Source organism: Carcharodon carcharias, chromosome 20 (genome assembly GCF_017639515.1).
Source record: "Carcharodon carcharias isolate sCarCar2 chromosome 20, sCarCar2.pri, whole genome shotgun sequence".
NCBI lineage: Eukaryota > Metazoa > Chordata > Chondrichthyes > Lamniformes > Lamnidae > Carcharodon > Carcharodon carcharias.
The window spans coordinates 41,285,022-41,305,836 of NC_054486.1; the positions used below are offsets into that span (position 1 = coordinate 41,285,022).

At 40.5% G+C, this 20,815-nt stretch overlaps 1 protein-coding gene across 4 annotated transcripts in view; it reads left to right on the top strand.

The window, feature by feature from the left end:
- The window catches only part of nubpl (nucleotide binding protein-like), a 70,822-nt gene that overhangs the window by 35,955 nt on the left and 14,052 nt on the right, over window positions 1-20,815 (top strand). For all 4 annotated transcript variants that reach the window (XM_041213825.1, XM_041213826.1, XM_041213827.1 and 1 more), the window contains 4 exons: window positions 8,661-8,700; window positions 8,840-8,930; window positions 9,623-9,716; window positions 16,084-16,169. In XM_041213825.1, coding sequence (XP_041069759.1) covers window positions 8,661-8,700; window positions 8,840-8,930; window positions 9,623-9,716; window positions 16,084-16,169 — 311 coding nt within the window. The remainder of the gene's footprint in view (window positions 1-8,660; window positions 8,701-8,839; window positions 8,931-9,622; window positions 9,717-16,083; window positions 16,170-20,815) is intronic.

Below are 20,815 nucleotides of genomic sequence, written 5' to 3' on the forward strand. Positions count from 1 at the left end.
ACCCAGGAAATGGATTTGGATGCTATAAAAGCATACCTAGACCAGTTGATCCTGAAGAGTCATCCTCAGTAACTTTTGTCAAAGTAGGAAGAGCTATCCCACAGACTAATCTGACATAGCCTTACTCGCAGAATCTACAGCAAACGTCTCAGACGCCTTCATCCCCATCCCTGGCTATGTCCTGTCCCGCCAGCAGGACAGCTGTATACAGTCGGCAAACACCCTGGGTGTTCTAACTTTGACTCCAGATCTCATGTAGTCTCAGGGCGCCAGTCAAACATGGGCAAAAGAAACTTGATAATTGGTATCAACAGCACTCCTCCATGTTGATTACCACTTGGAAAAAGCACTGAGGATAGCCTGGGCACAGAGTGTACTCTAGTTGGGTACTTCAGTATCATTCACCAAGTGTGGCTCAGTAGTATCACCACTGACTGGACTGGCCTAGCTTTGAAGGACGTAGTTGCCATGGTTTGGAAACCTGCTTAACCGCGTACTCTCCAATCTGCCAACTGTAAATGCATTCCTTCATTACTGTATTGGTAGGAGTGATTTCCGCATAGTCTTTTTGGGTCGAACCCTGTCGTCAAGTGGAGGCCACAGTCCATCGTGCTATAAGGGATAGATTCAGAATAGATCTCCCAGCTCATAACTGGACATCTGTGAGCGATCATCAACAGCAGAATTGTGTTCCACCACTCTATAACTTAGTGGTCCACCATATTCCTCACCCTGATTACCATCAAGCCAAATGACCAACACTGATTGAATGAGGCTGGAGAAGAGGATACCAAGAATAGCACCTTGAGGTTGTGGCATAGTTGTATTGTCACTAGACTAGCATTCCAGAGACCCAGCTTAATAGTCTGCGAACCCAAGTTCAAATCCCACCATGGCAGATGGTGAAATTTGAATTCAATAAAAAAAACTCTGGAATTAAAAGTTTGGTGATCACCATGAAACCATTGTCGATTGTCGTAAAAATTTGCTGTCCTTACCTGGTCTGGCCTATATGTGACACCAGACCCACAACAATGTGGTTTAAATGCCTCTGAACAAGAACAATTTGGGATGGGCAATAAATGCTGGCCTAGCCAGTGATGTCCACATCCCATGAATGAACAAAAAAAAATCTGAAAGTGAGGTGCCAACTTGCCAATGCTATGTCATGGGATTACATGCTAAACAATAGAAGCAGTATGTAATTAACACATCCAAAAGATCAGATTAAAACTCTGTCATCATGAATCAATTAAACAACTAAGGGGAGTGATGTCTCCATGATTATCCCCACCCTCAACGATGGAGTCCAGCATGTGAGTGCACAGAATGATAAACAATGCACAATCTCCTTCAATCAAAAGTGCTGAGTGGATGATCCATCTCACCCTCCTCCTGAAGTCCCGAGCATCACAAATGCAAGTCTTTAGCCAATTCGATTCACTCTGCATGATATCAAGAAACTGCTGAAGCCACTGGATACAAGAAAGACTATTGGCCCTGGCAACATCCTGGCAGTAGTGCTGAAGACTTGTGCTCCTGAGTTAGCTGTGTCTTTAGCCAAGCTGTTCCAATATAGCTACATTTCTTTGGTAGCCTTCTGCCTTGTGAGATGGTCGTTTGTGCTTTGGTCATCAACTCTATATTCAGCATTGCCTGGCATGGCTTAGGAGCCCTGCTCTGGCATAGCAGTCTCTGCCGCATTTACTGCAGATGAGGTACAGCTACCAAGCTGGCATCTACTCGACAAAGTGGAACATTGCCTCGTTCGCAAAATGGGCAAATTCAATCCAGTCCATTGCTGCACCTTCAGCCTACTTTCCAGCCACATGGTTGAAAGTGTGGATAACGTACGAACAAACAAAATAGGAACAAGAGTAGGCCACTCAACCCTTGGAGTCTGCTCTGCCATTCAATCAGGTCATGGTTGATCTGATTGCAACCTCAACTCCACCTAGCCGCCGACAGCCTTTTACCCTCCCCTTGCTTATTAAGAATCTATCTCTGTCTTAAAAGCATTCAAAAACCCTGCATCTGCCACCTTTTGAGGAAGAGAGTTCCAAAGCCACTCAACCCTCAGAGAAAAAAATTCTCCTCATCTCTGTCGTTAATGGGCAACCCCTTATTTTTAAACTGTGGCCCGTAGTACTAGATTCTCCCACAAGAGGAAGCATCCTCTCCACATTGATCCTGTCAAGACCCCTCAGGATTGATTGTTTCAATCAAGAACAGTGCTAGCCAGCACTTACTAAAAACCTGTCCAACAATGCTCAAGTTGGATTCCACCAGGAAGACACAGCTGAAGGCCTCATTATAACCTTGGTCCAAACATGGATAAAAGAGGTGATTTTGAGAAGTGAAGTAAGAATGACCTTGACATCGAGGCAGTATCTGAAGTAGTGTGGCAGTGGCCAGAGTAAAACTGACGTCGCTGGCGGGGAAGGAGAACTTTCCACTGGAGTCATGCCTAGCACAAAAGAAGATGGTTGTGGTTGTTGAGGTCAGTTACCTGCAGGACATCACCACAGGAGCTCCTCAGGGCAGTATCTTAGGCCCAATTATCTTGAATGCCCAGGATGGCATTGGAGCAATAGTTAGAGATGACCTTGATTCAGGACATCAGGATGTAGAATTAGTTTGGGTGGATACGTGCAATAGCAGGGGAAAGAAATCACTCGTGGGAGCAGTACAGGCCCGCAAACAGTAACCATAAGAGGACAAGAGGATGTTAGATGATTATTTGAATAGAAACCATGTGCAAGTGTACGGGGAAAAGGCAGGTCAATGGCACGAGGTCACAATGCTCATTTGGAGCGCCGGTACAGACATGATGGGCTGAATGGAGGCCTCCTCTGCTGTTTAGATTCTGTGACAAAGTAGATAAGACGAAATATTGGGTGCTTGTGATGGAGCGGCAATAATCATGGGTGATTTTAATCTATGTAGAAACTAGAAACATAAGATGGGAATAGTAGCCTGGTTGAGGAGTTCATACTTTTGAGAGAGTTTCATAGAGCAGCACAGAAAGTAGGTTATAATAGACTTGGTATTGTGTAATGTGACAGGATTAATCAATAACCTCAGAGTAAAGGCACTCCTAGGTAGCAGTGACCACAATATGATTGAATTTTATATCTAGTTTGAAAGGGAGAAGAGTGTGTCCAATAAGACTAGTATTTTAAGCTTAAAGTAGGGGCAACTATGTGGGCATGAGAGTTGAGCTAGCTGAAGTGAACTGGTATATTAGGCTAGAGGATAGATCAACAGAGAAACACCAGCAGACATTTAAGGGGATATTTCCGAATACTCAGAATAACTATGTTCTTACTATAAAGAAAAATTCTAAAAGGAGGACCTACCATCCATGGTTAACTAAAGTTAAAGAAAGCATCAAACTTGAGGAAAAAGCATAACACTGTGCAAAGATGAGTGGCAGGTCAGATGATTGGTCAGAATATGAAGAATGGTAGAGAATGATTAAAAGGTTAATCAGAAGAGAGAAATTACAGTATGAGAGTAACCTAGATAGAAATGTAAAAATAGCTAGAATTTCTACAGATATTTAAAAAGGAAAAGAGTAAGTAAAGTAAGTAAAGTAAATGACAATGGGGAGTAAGTGGATAATAGGAAATGGCAGATGAAATGAACAAATATTTTGCTTCTGTCTTCACTATATATGATACAAAAACATTCCAATAATAGCTGTAAATTGGGAGGTGGAAGGGAGAGAGGACCGAGGTGAAATTACAATCATTAGGGAAGTGGTACTGAACAAACTGATGGAACTGCAAGCTGACAAGTCTCTGGATCCTGAAGGACTTCATTCTAGTCTTAAGAGGTGGCAAATGTGGTAGTAGATGCGTTGGTATTAATTTTCCAAAATTCCCTGGATTCTGGAAAGTAGCAAATATAACCCCTCTGTTCAAGAAGAGAAGGAAGCAGAAAGCAGGAAACTATAGGCCAGTTAACTTTTATGACTGTCATGGAGAAGGTGTTGGAATCAATCATTAAGGAAGTTATAACTGGGCACCTGGAAAAACTCAAGGTAATCGGGAAGAATCAGGATGGTTTGTGAAAGGTAAATCCTGTTTAACCAATTTATTGAAGTTCTTTGATGGAGTAATATGCTCTGTGGATAAAGGGGAGCCTGTAGATTTCCTCTGCCTGGATTTGCAGAAGGCATTTGATAAGGTGCCACATCAACGGTTATTGTGGAAAATAAAAGCTCATGGTATAGAGGGTAACACCTATTAGCCTAGATAGAAGATTGGCTGGCTGGCAGAAAACAGAGTATGCATGAATGGGTCTTTGTTTGATTGGCAGGATGTGATGAATGGAGTCCTGCAGGGATCTGTGCTGAATCCTCAATTTTTTACAATTTATATCAGTGACTTGGTAGCTAAATTTGCAGATGACACAAAGGTAGGTAGGAAAGCATGTTGTGAAGAGGACACATGGCGGTTGCAGATGGATATAAATAAGTGAATGAGTGGGCAAAAAATCTGGCAGCTGGAGTATAATGTGGGAAAATGTGAAGTTGTTCACATTGGCAGGAAGAATAAAAAGCAGAGTATTACTTGAACAGAGAATGGATGCAGAATTCTAAGATGCAGAGGTGTTTTCGGGTATGAGTCACAAAAATGAGTGTGCAGGTACAGCAAGTAATTAAGAAGGCTAATGAAATGCTAACCTTTGTTATAAGAGGAATTGAACTTAAAAGTAAGGATGTTATGCTTCAGTTATACAGGATATTGTTGAGACCACACTTTGAATACTGTGTGCAATTTTGGTCTGCTTATTTAAGTAAGGATGTAAATGCGTTGGAGGCTGTTTTAGAGGAGGTTATCTAAATTGATAATCTGGAATGAGGAAAGGTTGGAAGAACTGGGCTTGATTCCACTGAAATTTAGAAGATTGAGGGTTACTTGATTGGAGTATATAAGATCCAGGATGGTCCTGACAAGGTGGACATGGAAAGGATGGTTTCTCTTGTGAGTGGGTCCAGAACTAGGGAACGCTTTCAAAATTAGGGGTTGCCCTTAAAGGACAGAGAGGAGGAGAATTTTTTTCCCTGAGGGTTGTGCGACTTTGGAACTCCCCGCTTCAGAAGGCGGTGGAAACGGGATCATTGAATATTTTTAAGGTAGTTTAGTTAGATTCTTGTTAGGCAAGGGAATTGTAGGTTATTGTGGGTGGTAGATGGGAATGTGGAATTCAAAACACAAACAGGTCAGCCGTGATCTTATTGAATGGCAGAGCAGGCTTGAGGGGCCGAATGGCCTACTTCTCCTATTTCGTACATTCATATCTTCAGCTACTTCATGACTGACCTTCTCGCCATCGTAAGGTCAGAATTGTTATGTTCGCTGATGATTGTACAGTGTTTGTAATTGTAATTTCTCAGGAAACAAAATAGTTGTGCCCACATGCAGCAAGAACTGGATAACTTTTGGATTTGGGCTCGACAAGGAACATTGGTGCCAAGCTTGGCAAGTGACATTTGTGCCAGGCAAAGACCAATGTTCTCTCTAACTTTTCATTGTGCGAAGCCAGTTTGTTGTACTGTTTGGTTCTTTTAAGATTGCTGAATGGCCATGTGCAGAGCTTAAAAGGAACACTGTGCAACTTGTTTGCACTTCAAAATGTGTCCTGGATTGGTGCGTGATTATGCATCCACTCAACTTAGAGGGTACATTGGCAACTGCTATCCCCACCAGCCACCTCCCTCCCAGAACTTCACTGAATCAGTGACATAAATATTATGGCTACAAGTGCAAGTCAGAGGCTGGATATTCTGCAGTAAGTGACTCATCTCCTGACTCCCTGAAGTATTTCTACCAAACTTACATTCCAAACTTTCAACTTTACCTCTAGAAAGACTAGGGCAGCAGTTGCTTAGGTTTAGAAGATCACGATATAGAATCAGTTTGAGTGGAGATAAGAAATAGCAAAGGGAAGAAGACGCTGGTGGGAGTAGTTTATAGGCTCCCCTAACAGGAGCTACACAATAGGACAGAGTACACATCAAGAAATAAGTGGGGGCTTGCAATAATCATGGGTGAATTTAATCTTTACACGGATTGGGCAATTAAATTGGCAAAGATGGCCTGGATCTTGAGTTCATGGAATAATTGGGACAATCTCTTAGAACAGTACGTTCAGGAACCTAGTAGAAAACAGGCTACTTTGGACCTAGAAGTGTGCAATGAGACAGGATTAATTAAAGACCTCATAATAAAGGACCCTGTGATCATAACAAGGTAGAATTTCACATTAAGTTTGAGTGTGAGAAAAGTGGGTTTGAAACTAGTGTCTTCAACTTAAATAAAGGCAATTACAAGGGTTTGAAGACAAAGTTAGCTAAAGTGGACTGGGAAAATAGGTTAAAAAGTAAGACGTTTAGAGATGCAGTGACAGGAGATATTTCATAATTCTCAATAACCATAAGTTCCTTTGAGGAAGAAAGACTTATTGGAAGAATGCACTGCCATGGTTAATGAAGGATGTTAAGGATGGTATCAAATTGAAAGAAAAGGCAAACAATGCTGAGAGGATTAGTGGTAGGCCTGAAATTGGGAAAGTTATAGAAACCAGCAAAGGGTGACTGAAAAAATATAAAGAGGGAGCATGAGAGGAAACTAGCAAGAATTATAAAAACGGGAAAAGCTTCTAAAAGTAAATACAAAGAAAAGAATAACAGAAGTGCACATTGGTCCCATAGAGTGTGAGCCTGGGGAATGAATAATGGGAAATGAGGAAATGGCAGAGTCTTTGAACAAGTATTTTATATCTGTCTTCAAGGTAGAAGGTACCAAAAGCACCCCAAGAATAGTAGGAAATCAAAAGGCAAAAGGGAGAAATTTAAACCATCCCTATAGGAAAAAGTACTGGGAAAACTAATGGAACTTAAGGCTGGCAAGCCCCCTAGACCTGATGGCCATCATTCTAGGGCCTTAAAAGAAGTGGCTGCAGAGATGGTGGATGCGTGGGTTGTAATTTTCCAAAATCCCTAAATTCTGGAAAGACCCCAGTGGATATGAAAACGGCAAATGTAACAGCTTGTTCAAGAAAGGAGGGAGGCAGAGAGCAGTAAGCTGTAGGCCAGTTAGCCATGAGAGGTGATCTTATTGAATCATATAAGATTCAGATTCATGGGGGAATCTGGAACTGGGGGCACTCTGAAAATAAGAGTCTCTCATATAAGAGAGAGATGAGGAGGAATTTCTCTCTCAGGGTCGTTAGTATTTGGAATCATCTTCCCAGCCAGCAGTGGAGCCTGGATCATTCAATATATTCAAGACTGAGTCTTACTTATGTTTTTGGGGCCATAACTATAATTACTTTATTACAAGCCTGTCTGAATTCTGACTTTTTAAATGGCATTAAGGTGCTATTGTCATGCTTGTGGTTGTCATCCTTGCATGTTCTGTTTTTACTCACCACTCTCCCATAATGCTGAAAATCTGGTGGTTAACTCCCCATTCTTTTTACATGACAGAGAAGTTACCATGCGCTGTTCCTTTTTGCTGCCTATTTCATTAGTAACAGCCTCACAAAGTATCTTGGGGGTACTTTTCCTTGTTGCATTTAGTACACACTGTAACTAGATGGCCTTTGAAGCAGGTATCTTAAGGTATTTCATTAATTGTACAGTGGTTCTCATGCTGTTCTGATTGAACAATTCTTTTTCAAATTGATTAACAATCATGGACTCTGCACACCACCCTCCTCCCCCATTTGAATTATAAAATATAATAATTGATACAAGCAAACTTTTCTATTTTGTCAGCCTTTCTTTCGAGCTTAAGTAAATATTTTTTTAAAAGTTCCCCTGTCCTGAGCAAGGCTGAACTCACTGGGCACCCACTTTGGTAACCAAAGGTCTGCCTGGTGATCTTGCGGCTCTTGACACTCCTCCACGCACAGCCCTCTCCAGGCTAAGGCAGCCAGCCCGCTCTGCAGTGCACATGTAGCTGCACTCCACCTTCAACTCGCACCAAGCCTGCGTCCAACTGCCCCTCACTCGTGCACCAGTTGACTGTTTTGCAGACATCCTGGAAAGTTTCACCCTTACCTCACCCCCCCCCCCCCCCCAACCCCTGTAACCATGTCTGTGGGCTGCAGTTGGAAAAATGTAGGCACTTCCTGCAAGTGTACATCCTCCATCATTTTGTGGATCCCAATATGTCACATCTCTCACCTAACAATTTAGATTGTTTCGCATCCACAATAGCCACCTCAAATCAGATATATGGCAGAATGTTTAGCTTCAATTTTTTTAGATTCTCTGCAGCCATCATGCTTTGGTTCTGTTCCCCCTCTTGTTTCTCAAGTCACACTCCACCATAAGCCTCCAAATCTTGTGCTGGACCCATTTCCTGACAATGTTTCTGTTATGAGTTGCTCTGTTCATTTATGACAGAAGCTGCCTAAGTAATCTTTTAACCCAGTAATCATATCCTTCCCCGTTCCCTCTTTTTGTGTTTCTGTAATAGAATGTGACTGCTACATGATGGCATTAAAATATTGGGATACCAGCATGCTGCCAGTGTGCTTATGTTTGGTGGAACAGCATTGAGGGAAGCCAGGAATAAGGCTGTTATTTATAATTCTTTTAATAAAATATTTACAATGTAATATAAAAAATTTTTCTCTCAAAGGCAACTTGATGAGACCCTTGGTAAATTTCGGGATTGTCTGGTAAGGATTTTCCATTAATGGCATCCCAGCTTTCTTTGAAATCATTCAGATGTATGTGTTAGTAACAACATGTTGTTACCTGATGATGCTTATTAAATAAGCTTTGACTTTGCCTTTTTATTTGCCCATTCTTTTTCAGCATGTCAATTGGCTTTCTGGTAGAGGAAGCTGCACCAATTGTTTGGAGAGGTCTCATGGTTATGTCAGCAATACAAAAACTATTGAGACAGGTGAGAAAAACCCTCTTGGTAGACCTTTTTTAAAGAACAGGATAATCAGTACAGAAATTATATTTAAACTATAATCCATAAATACTTTTTGAAATGTGCTTCCGTATAATTGGGTGAACGTACTCCTTGTGTAGAGTTCCAAAACATCTGTACCCATGTTCTATAAAAGCTGCTCTTTTTCTAACTGCTTAAACCATGTTGGAATGCCATCAGCTAATCTTCATTTTCCAAATGTCTGAGGTTTATCTTGTGCTAAGCACCTTGCAGACACTAAAGTCAGGAGTTTGCAATGTGAAGAAGCTCAGTGAGTAATGTAGTTCTGACTGGTTACACAATGGGATGTTGGTGTGCTAACCAACCAGGGCTGTTCATAGAATAGGTAATATTTTTGTCTTGTGTGTAAATATCCCCAGAAACAATTGGCATGGATTTTTAAAAAAAATCTGATTGCATTTGAATCATTTTGCTACCAACTTCTTTGAAACACAAGTAGATTTGTGAATGTTGCTTACTTATTTTTAGTTGTAATTTGAGTTCTGCTTTCAGCAAGGATTTTCTTGCTGAACCTGGCATACCTTTTGCAGTTTTGCTATTGATTTCACTAGCACTTTAATCATAGGATATTTATTAAGAATATATGTACAACTGTAAATATTCACCCTGCTGTGAATGTTTTCCACTCTTTTCTGTAGGTTGACTGGGGTCAACTAGATTACCTTGTGATAGACTTGCCTCCTGGCACAGGGGATGTGCAACTTTCCATCTCTCAAAATATTCCTATTTCAGGTAGGTTTAACATTCTTGTCCAAACCTTCCAATATTGCATCCAATTAATCTTGCCTGTGAGCTGCCCTCTGAGTGTGATCTGTTTTTCTTTCTGTTGGGCTTAGTCTTTCTACACAATAATAAAATTAGGAAGCTAAATTTAACAAAATATTACTTTCTCTTTAGAAGCTTTTGTTCGGCCACTTGCTTGCACCATTGCAGGTCGTGGGCACTTTTCATTTTGATTCTTGTGGAGAGGCTGAGGGGTTTGTTTTCTGCTCAGTAGCAGGGTCACTGTTTCAGTTTGAAAACTATTTTGTGAATCTGTGTGTAAATATTTCATCGGCCCTTTTATTGTTGGAATCAATACTTGCAGCTCTAGTTTTGGAACTTCAAAAATGGGACTTTGTTTGCCAGGCACTATCAGCAATAATCTATTATTGGTATTTTAATGGGCTTACCCAACTCAGAAGAGACAAAAAATATAAAAATTGCATTGGATATGCAAGCTAAACCTGATTTAACCATTGATAATACAGGTGCTGGAGAATTTATGGAGGAGATCACTTCACTCCTCATCAGTTATGTGTACCTCTAGAGGAGAAATATGTAGTTGAGCTTTCATTCAAGGTCAAAATTAATTTATGGTTAGAAGTGCAATAAGTCATTGATAATCTGATTTTACAGTACTTCACAAACTTCCATTTGACATGCCTTTTTCTTCACTTTAATGAGTTGAATACGATAAAAAGTCAGAACAGAAAAAACTGAAGAAATACTGTGGACTGTCATCCAGTAATTTGGCATGTATTTCCAAGTTTAAATCTGGCAATACTGTTAATGTTGTTTGTTTGTTTCGTATCTTCAGACATAATTGTTTTCCTTTACAGAATAGTGGTGAAATGTTGGGGGGATTAACTGGTTGATTATCAACCTATTGAACTGCATTACGAATGCTTCTTCAGTAGCCAACAGTGGTCCTGGAGTGGGCCTTGAACCCAGAGCTTCTGACTCAGAGGCAGGGGCACTACCAACTGAAGCACAAGACCTTCTTGTTAATGTTATACATAAACAAACAATAAACGTGTTAGGTTTCAGGCATTAGTAAGCTGAAACTTAATTGAACAGAATTTGAATTTTTTAACAATGGGCTTGGAATGAGACTGTCACTAGCAAGGCTAGCATTTATTGTCCATCCTCATTTCCTTGGAGAAGCTTTGAACCACTGCAGATTGTGTGTACTTATGTGGGCTAGAGGTTAGCTCACCACGCTGCTGTACTAATATACTGCGTTGTGGAGTTGTAATGTATCAACTTGTACATGAATTGAGAATTGGTTAGCAGACGGGAAACATTAGGAATAAATGGGTCTTTTTTCAGACCGGTAGGCGGTGACTAGTGGGGTATCACAGGGATCAGTGCTTGGGCCCCAGCTATTCACAATATATGTTAATGATTAGGATGAGGGAACCAAATGTAATATTTCCAAATTTGCTGACTACATGAAACTTGATGGGAATGTGAGCGATGAGAAGGGTGTTAAGAAGCTTCAAGGCGATTTAGACAGGTTGAGTGAGTGGGAAAATACATGGCAGGTGCAGTGTAACATGGATAATGTGAAGTTATCCATTTTGATCAGAAAAACAGAGAGGCAGAGTGTTATTTAAATGGTGATAGATTGGGAAATGTTGATGTATAAAGGGACCAGGGTGAACTTGTACACCAATCACTGAAAGCAAGCATGCAGGTGCAGCAAGCAGCTAAGGCAAATGGTATGTTGGCCTTCATTGCAAAAGGAATACAAGAGCAAGGGATGTTTTACTGCAGCTGTGCAGGGCCTTGGTGAGACCACACCTGCAGCATTGTGTGCAGTTTGGTTTCCTACCTAAGAAAGGATATACTTGGCATAGAAGGAGTGCAGGGAAGGTTCACCAGACTGGTTACTGGGATGCCAGGATTGTTATATGAGGATAGATTGGGTCGATTAGGCCTGTATTCACTGGAGTTTAGAAGAATGAGTGGAGATCTCATAGAAACATATAAAATTCTGACAGGGATGGACAGACTGGTGCATGGATGATATTTCCTCTGGCTGGGTTTATAACAAGGGGTCACGGTCTCAGGATATGGGGTAGACAATTTAGGACTGAGATGAGGAGAAACTTTTTCACTTGGAGGGTGGTGAGCCAGTGAAATTTTCTACCACAGAAGGCTGTGGAGGCCAAGTCACTATGTATTTCAGAAGGAAATAGATTTCTGGACTCTCGAGGCGCAAGGAATATAGGGAGAGTGCAGGATGGCGTTGAGATAGAGGATCAGGTGTGGTTATATTGAACGGCAGAGCAGGCTTGAAGGGTCGAATAACCTACTACTCCTGCTCCTATTTTCTATGTTACTACTCACCTTGTGTCTTCTGGGGGAAAAGGTTGAAAGGAGTCTTCTCCTTAACAAAGCCATTTAGTTTGATACAGTAATGTGCAATTAGAAAAATATAATAAGGTCTAGCTACTTTGGCAAATTAACAACGTTATTCTCCTTACCTAATTGGTCATTTCATAAATGGTATTACAAGTTAAAATCAAATGTGGCATTCTCCGGTATCCTGTCTTTACAGGGCCAAGAGCACAGATGTGCAACCTAATACAATAAACCTGGTGCAGAGGCATTGTAACTGGGATTCAGCAGAATAAAAAAGACAAGACTTAGTGATTTGTCCCTCTGGCCTCCATTCAGTGCCATATCTTCATTGTGTTGTCTGAGTTCAACAATTCCCAGTTTGAGGAATTGTTATTAGTACCGCTTTTTAGTACTTCAACATACAGCACCACCAGGTCTCTGCAGCAATCACTTTTTAAACTTAAGGATTTAATTTGTTTTTACCTGAGAAATAGGAGCAGGGGCAGACCATACAGCCCCTCAAGCACATTTCCTGATTCAATTAAACCTCTACATCAACAATTGTAAGTGACTTAAATCTACATTTTGTTGGGTGACCCTTGCGAAGGTTGACACATGGTTTGTACACAGAAGACTCCAAAATCTGGCTAGCAATGAAACCTTATGAACCCATTGAATGACAGTCACATCATGCCAGAGTCAGGTTATTGTTAGTTTAATGATTAGCTGTAGATGTTGTTGGGTATTTTGGTTGACTTTTACATGTTTCTTCCTTCCAGAGACCATCAAGCCTTAATGTTTCAAACAGGAGTAGAAGGGGGTTATTTCTTCCTATTTCTTAATCTGATTTTGAACAACTCTTTTTCACTCATTTGCTAGACTCTTGCAAGGCCTCATGGACCTTATCAGGATTCTGGAATGACTTCCTTGTTTGCAGTTTCAGCCGAAACTGCGCATTTTCCCATGAGAGAGACTTGAACTTATAAAATAATTATACATTAATACCTAAATGGAAGTACAGTCTTTTTAATATGATTATTGATCATATTGACGTATTAATTATAACTCAATCAAGGTTCATTATTTTTACAATCGTCTGTTTCATGACTGGTCACTACTTAATGTAGTACTTGTACTACAGGATACAGAATGGCTTCTTCAACCATGTTAAAATGGTTTCTTTGACCTTGCTAATTATTACAGTGAATGTAGTTTAAAAATGGTCAAATTAAACTAAAATCTAACGACCCCAAATCTACTTACCCTCTCTAAGGCAGGTGCCTCCTACTTTACATAAGGAGACCAAAACTGTACACAGTACTCCAGGTATGTTCCCACCTAAGCACAATATAATTGCAGCAAGACATCCTTATTCTTATACTCCAGCCCACTTGTAATAGAGGCTAACATGTCATTTGCCTTCCTAATTGCTTGCTGTACCTCCGTATTAACTTTGTGATTGATGTACAAAAACACACAAATTCCTGTGCATACCAGTCTCTCGCCTTTTAAAAATTATTCTGCTTTTCCATTCTTCCTACTAAATTGGTTAATTTCACATCCCTGTTATACCCTATTGCAGCCTCTTTGTGCCTCCTTGCAGCTTACTTTCCCAGTTTGATTTGCATCATTGGCAAAAATGGATGCGTTATGTTCGATTTGTTCATTCATGTCATTGATATAGATTAAGTAGCTGAGGTCCAAGCCAACCCTTTCAGTATTCCGTTAGTTATACACTGCCATTCCAAAAATGATTGGTTTACTCATATTCTGTTTTCTGCCCATGAACCAAACCTCAATCCATGCAAATTCTTAATCATTCCCAATCCCATGAGCCCCACTTTGTGTAAGAACCTCTTGTGTGGAACCTTATTAAATGCCTTCTGAAAATCCAAATATATTTCATCCATTGGTTCCCATTATGTAGCCAGCTAATTACAATCAAAAAGCTCTAATAGATTTGTCTATTAGTATTTCCCTTTTGTAAAACTTTGATTCTGCCTAATCATATTGATTTTTTCCAAATACTCTGTTACCATATCCTTAATAATAGATTCTAGTATTTTCCGTACTACAGATATCAGGTTATTTTTCCTGCAATTCCCTGTTTTCTTTCACTACCTTCAACAGCAGGCACGATTAGATGGCTTCTAATCCACAGGGACTATTGTAGAATCCAGGGAATTCTGAGGATCAAAACCAATGCATCCCCTATCTCTTTTTAAACACCCTAGGATATAAGCCATCAGGTCCAGGGGATTTGTTGGCTTTTAGTCCTATTAATTTGCTAATATTAATTCCTAGAAGTTCCTCACTCTCATAGACCCTTGGTTTCCTACAATTTCTGTTTCATTCTTTGTGTGTTCTAATTTGAAAATAGTTAGAAAAGATATGCTGATAAGGTTAGTTCATAGAATAATACAACACAGGAAGAGGCCATTTAGCCCAACAAGTCTGCATTAGTTCTTTTAAAGAACAATGCAGTTACCTCCTGCTCTTTCCCTATATCCCCAAATTTTTTCAAAATTTTATCCAATTCCCTTTTTTAAGGCTCGTATTGAATATATGTCCACCACCCTATTAGGCTGTGCATTCCAAATCCTAATCACTCATTGCGTAAAAATGCTTTCTCATGTCACCTCTGGTTCTTTTACCAATCACCTTTAAATCCATACTCCTTATAATTGACGCATCAACCATTGGATAAAGTTCCTTTTTGTTCACTCTATCTAAAACCTTCATGATTTTAAATACTAATATCAAATCTCCTCTCAGCCTTCTCTGCTCTCAGGAGAAGAACCCAGCTACTCCAGTCTGTCCATATAATTGTAACCCCTTGTGCCTGGAAACGTACTAGTGATCTCTTCTGTATCCTGTCCAAAGCCTTCATGTCTTTCTGACAGCATGGTGCCAGACTCCAGCTGGAACCAAACTGGGTGTTTTATATGTTTTGCATAGCTTCCTGCCTTTTGTATTCAATACCTGTACTTATAAATCCCAGGGTCCTTTTATTAATTGCTTTGTTAACCTGCCCTTCTACCTTTAAAGATTTGTGCACAAACACCCAAGTCTATTTCTTTTTGTATCCATTTTAAAATTGTACCTATGTAACATTTTTTATCTCTTCATTTTATACATAATTATACATTATTATCTAAATGGAACTGCAGTGTTTTTAATATTAAAATGTATCTGTGCTGAATTTCATCTGCCATATATCTGCCCATTCCACCCCAGCCTGCCTATGTCCTTTTGAAGTCAACAGCTATCTCATAATTATTTTGCCTTGGTTTCAGTCAGGGGAGTGGTTGTACGGTGATTGCATTCTCCCGCTCTCTGCTACCCCCTCTCCCTTTCTGTAACCCACCCTCACTGCGAGTGAGACACTATGCTGGCATCAGAACCTCAATATTTGACAGTTGTGTTGTTTCACTCAGTAGTTTGCTTTTGAAATTTCTTTGTCACATTGTCCGGTTCTTATGTTTGAATTCAACTTGCTGCGTCTCTTCTAAATATATATGCAAACTAAATTCTCTTTAGAAATCATTGTGAAAAGCAAGGGTTGGAGCAATGGGGAAGAAAAAGATATAGAGGACATGGAAAAGGGGATAGAGAAGAGGAGAAAATGCTTCATGTGGAAGAGTAGGGAATGAGGTAGAAGTGGAAATAGAGTATATTGAAGAGTGGGAGGAGCTAAAGACAAGGGAGTATATAGCAAAGGGGAGAGGTGAAAAGATAAATAGATGGAATGGAGATAGAAGAGGATGGGAGGAAATAAGTGGAGATTTTTAAAGTAATGTAAATTAAATAAGCCTCAACTTTCATGTTCGGTAATTAATCGCAGAGCTAATTGGAATCGAAACACTCCATGGGTATGATGCAAAACCCATGCTTATTAGTTCATCACTCATTGACTACATTTTCAAAAATGCTTTTCATGTATCTCCAAAAAGATGGTGATCTAATGGTAGTTTATTATACTTCCCTTTAGGAGCAGTTATTGTTTCCACTCCCCAGGACATTGCTTTGTTGGATGCACAAAGAGCAGCAGAAATGTTTCGAAAAGTTAAGGTTCCTGTAAGTACAATTTATAAAAGTAATGCTATGTTTCTGTTAATGATTTAAAATGAAATGGGGATGTAAGTAAATTATTCTCATGCTGCTATGTAATGGTATTGATTTCCTGCAGCAATAAAAATTTGAAGAATTCAAAGTTAGGTAGCAGAAGAGTGTGTGCGTTCTATACGTTAGGAATATGCATGTTTCCATGGTGAATAGTTAGAATGGGGCAGTAGAGGAAGTGTCGGGTCATGGGATGGGAGTAGTCGTGATGGAGATGGAGTAAGAGGTAGCTGAAGGTAGGCCTCATGATTTCTCTAGTTTACGCCTGTGGAAATTGCTGATTTTGGGTTGAAAGGTTCAGCTTTTTGACTCTGTTTTGGGGTTTGCACTGACACTCAGCATACATTTGAAATGTCTAAACCCGGAAGCAAACGCAATCAGAATGAAACTGGGCAGCTGGTAACAACATGGCGGTTTCCCACGCTGAATTTAATACTGTCAGCACACTTGCTGATTTAGAGGATTATTGTAGCTGAATTTGTTTGACTCCATGCGGAACTGCGTTCTTATGTTGCTACTCTACAAGCTTCTGTCACCTCCTTCAATCAAAGGCTGTAGGATGTTGAACAATCCACGATTGACTGGAGTGACAGAATTGTGGCTCTGGAGACCTGCTGCACCCAGCTGGAAGCCCAAAATACTAAATTGTTGACCCGGAGAATTGCAGCCGCAGACTGAATTTAAGGATTCTCTTGGTGCCCGAGAAAGCAAAACAGGGAAACTCTACAACATTTACTGAGGCTCTTCTTTTGGAGGTTTTTGGCAAGGACAATTTCGATTTACCGCCAGTAGTGGATCGAGCCCATTGCTCTTTGGCGTTGTGGCCACAGCATGGTGAGCCTCCAAGGCTGTTAATAATAAGACTGCATCACTAGGGTGACGGAACAAATTTTACATCCCTAGAGATACTTTCGTGGAAACAAGATAATCATCTAGCCTGGTGTGTGGAGAATACAAATTTGTTAAAGCCACCAACTTCTGTGAAGCTGGACTTAAATATAGCTTTCTCCACCCTGTTCACCTGTGTGTAATTTTCAACATGCCTTTTTCAAGGACACAGTTATATCTTCTCTTAATAAGTCATATCGTGACTTCACCTGGGACAAAACGGTACTCAATGCTTCATTAGGTAACTATGCATGATGGATCTGTTACACATTAAATTTTGTTGGTTATACCGATCTTTTTGTAGCTTATGTCCAAATTGCACTAATCGTGGGAAGTTTTACATAAATCCTTATGGGTGTTTATTTTTTACCTTTTGTCACATGTGCAATTGAATTCTTTGAGAGTTGAATCTCTCTTTATATTCTACCTCTCTTGTTGAGTACCATATTACAAAAGTATTGCTTTGGACAGATTCTGCGCCTTGTTTAGTGTATGCTGAGCTTTACAATACTTTTGGGATATTTGATTGTATATTGTTTTAATGTAGGCTGTCTTTTCAAGACCCACTGTATTTGCAATGGTTAACCTATAGGGGCCATATGTTTTGATACATTTTTATTATCATAACGTCCACTAATATTAGGCCTCACAGTGTGGTTGCCCAATTCATTTTTATCACCTGGAATGTGAAAGGTCTCAATCACCCAGTTAAAAGAAATAACATTCTCTCTCATTTACAACATTTGAAAGTGGGCATTGCCTACCTGAAGGAAACTCACTTACTGCATCTGACCACTTTGGAATGTGAAAGGTTTGGGTTGGCAGATGTTTCATTCTAATTTTCATAGTAAAGTGAGAGGTGTGGCAAGTTTAACCCATAACAGCATTCCCTCTGTTCACTCTCAGGTTATAGCTGACCTTAATGGCCGCTATGTTATAATACAAAGCAGACTTTTTAACTGTCCATTGATCCTAGTTAATGTATATGCACCCAACTGGAGGCAGTTCAAAACACATTCACTGGGCTGATTCCTGGGATAAATGGGTTGAATTATTAAGAACAGTTAAACAGATTAGGCCTTTATTTATTAGAGTTTAGAAGAATGAGGGGTGATCTTATTGAAATGTGCAAGATTCTGAGGGAGCTTGACAGGGCAGATGTTGAGAAAATGTTTCCACTAGTGGGGGAACCTTGAACTAGGGGACATAGTTACAGAATAAGGAGATACTCACCTAAAACTGAGATGCGAAGGAATTTCTTCTCGGAGGGTAGTGAATATCTGGAATTCTTTACCCCAGACAGTTGTGGAGGCTAGATCACAAAGTATTTAAAGAGGAGGCAGATAGATTTTTGAAATATCAGGGAATTGAGGGCTATGAGGAACTGGCATGAAAGAAGAGTTGAGGCCTGGGGCAGATCAGCCATTATCTTATTGAATGACTAGGCAGGCTTGAGGGGCCGAAAGGCCTACTCCTCCTATTTCTTATGTTCTTAACTGGGATGATCACTATTTCATTTCAAATTTCGTATCACTTACTTCTTTAACTGTGTTCTTCACCCAAATTTAGATCACTCATCCACAAAATCTGTTCTAACATCAAAGTCAGCCTCAGCCATCAGTTCTTTTCTGGATACACAGATTGGTAGACTCATAGCATTTTCTATACCCATCAGCAAAGCCATACTACTTTTTCTCGCCTGTTCACCACACCTATTCACATATTGACTATTTTTTCCTTGGCAAGAGGCTACTCGTGTTAATTTGATCTTGCTCATACAATAGTTTTGTGACCTCTGATCATGCCCCCCTAGTTTTAGCAATACGATTCCATGACCAACCTGTTTCTCATTCATCATGGCGTCTTGATTCCCTTCTTCTGGCGGACCCAGATTTTACTAAGTTCATTGTCTTGCTAATAGATCCTTCCATAGAACTTAATGTTACTCCAGATATTTCCTTTGCTACTGTCTGGGAGATTATGAAGTCTTACCTTTGTGGACAAATAATTTAATATATTGCTCAACTTAACAAACGCAATACCTGAAAATTGTCCCAATTGATTGACCAAGTTCTCTTATTGGACCAGCAATATGCTATTGCACCTACCCCAATATTATACATACAGCGTTTGGCTCTACAGACTGAATTTGATCTTCTTTCCACTAATCAAACAGAAAAGCTTATACTTGGATCACGTGGTACATTTTATGAGCATGGTGAAAGAACCTGTAGGCTCCTGGCTCACCAGCTTCGCCAGTCTGCTTCCTTTCAACTTATAGCTGAAATGACCTCTCCAACAGGGTCACCCACCACCAATCATCAGGAGATCGATGATCAATTCAAACTTTTTTATTAAAATGTTCATATCTCAGACTCCTTTTCAGACCCGGTTTATTTCACAATTTTTTGAAAATAATGCCTGACTTCTATGAAAGCACTCCTTTCCCAAGATGAAATACTAAAGGCAATTAAGTCCATGCAAAGATAGGTGGAGATTGCCAAAAGATCTCATTGACAAAAGGACAAAGAGGTGTTGACAGTGGTGACATTAGCTAAGATATGCTAATGGTGACATTAAGGGTAGAAAGCAGGATGAGCAAAGTACAGATAGCCCTAGTGAGGGTGGGATGGGGGGAAGGGATCGAAATAGGCTAAAAGGTAAAGATAAAACAATGGGTGGAATTATATTTAAAAATAATGGAAATAGGTGGGAAAAGAAAAATATATATAAATTATTGGAAAAAGGGGGATCGGAATGGGGGTGGGGATGGAGGAGAGGGTTCATGATCTAAAGTTGTTAAACTCAATATTCAGTCCGGCAGGTTGTAAAGTGCCTATTCGGAAGATGAGGTGCTGTTCCTCCAGTTTGCGTTGAGCTTCACTGGAACATTGCAGCAGGCCACGGACGGACATGTGGACATGAGAGCAGGGTGGTATGTTGAAATGGCAAGCGACAGGGAGGTCTGGGCCATGCTGGAGACAGACCGAAAGTGTTCTGCAAAGCGGTCACCCAGTCTGCGTTTGGTCTCTCCAATGTAGAGGAAACCGCATTGGGAGCAGCGAATGCAATAGACTAAATTGAGAGAAGTGCAAGTGAAATGCTGCTACACTTGAAAGGAGTGTTTAGGCTCTTGGCTGGTGAGGAGGGTGGAAGTAAAGGGGCAGTTGTTACACCTTCTGCGGTTGCATGGGAAGGTGCCGTGGGAGGGGGTTGAGGTGTAAGGGGTGATGGAGGAGTGGACCAGGGTGTCCCGGAGGGAACGATCCCTGCAGAATGCTGCCGGCTGGGGGGGCGGGGTGGTGGTGTCGGTGGTGGTGAAGGGAAGATGTGTTTGGTGGTGGCATCATGCTGGAGTTGGCAGAAATGGCGGAGGATGATCCTTTGAATGCGGAGGCTGGTGGGGTGATAAGTGAGGACACACCTTCCTCTCTGTCCCATGATAGGGTCCCCCTTGTCCTCACTTTTTGTTTTCGTTTTGGATTTCCAGCATCCGCAGTTCTTTGCTTTTATACTAGCTAAAGCCTTTTTCCACCATCTTGAACCTGTCTTTCCATTTCTCCTGACCAGACAGGTTTTACACAGCGCAGGCAATCTTTTTCTGGTTTAAGGTGTCTTTTGAATATTATTTATACACATTCAATTACTCCTCTCCCTGAGGTTCTTATAACTATGGATGCAGAAAAGGTTCTTAATGGAGTGAAATGGGACTA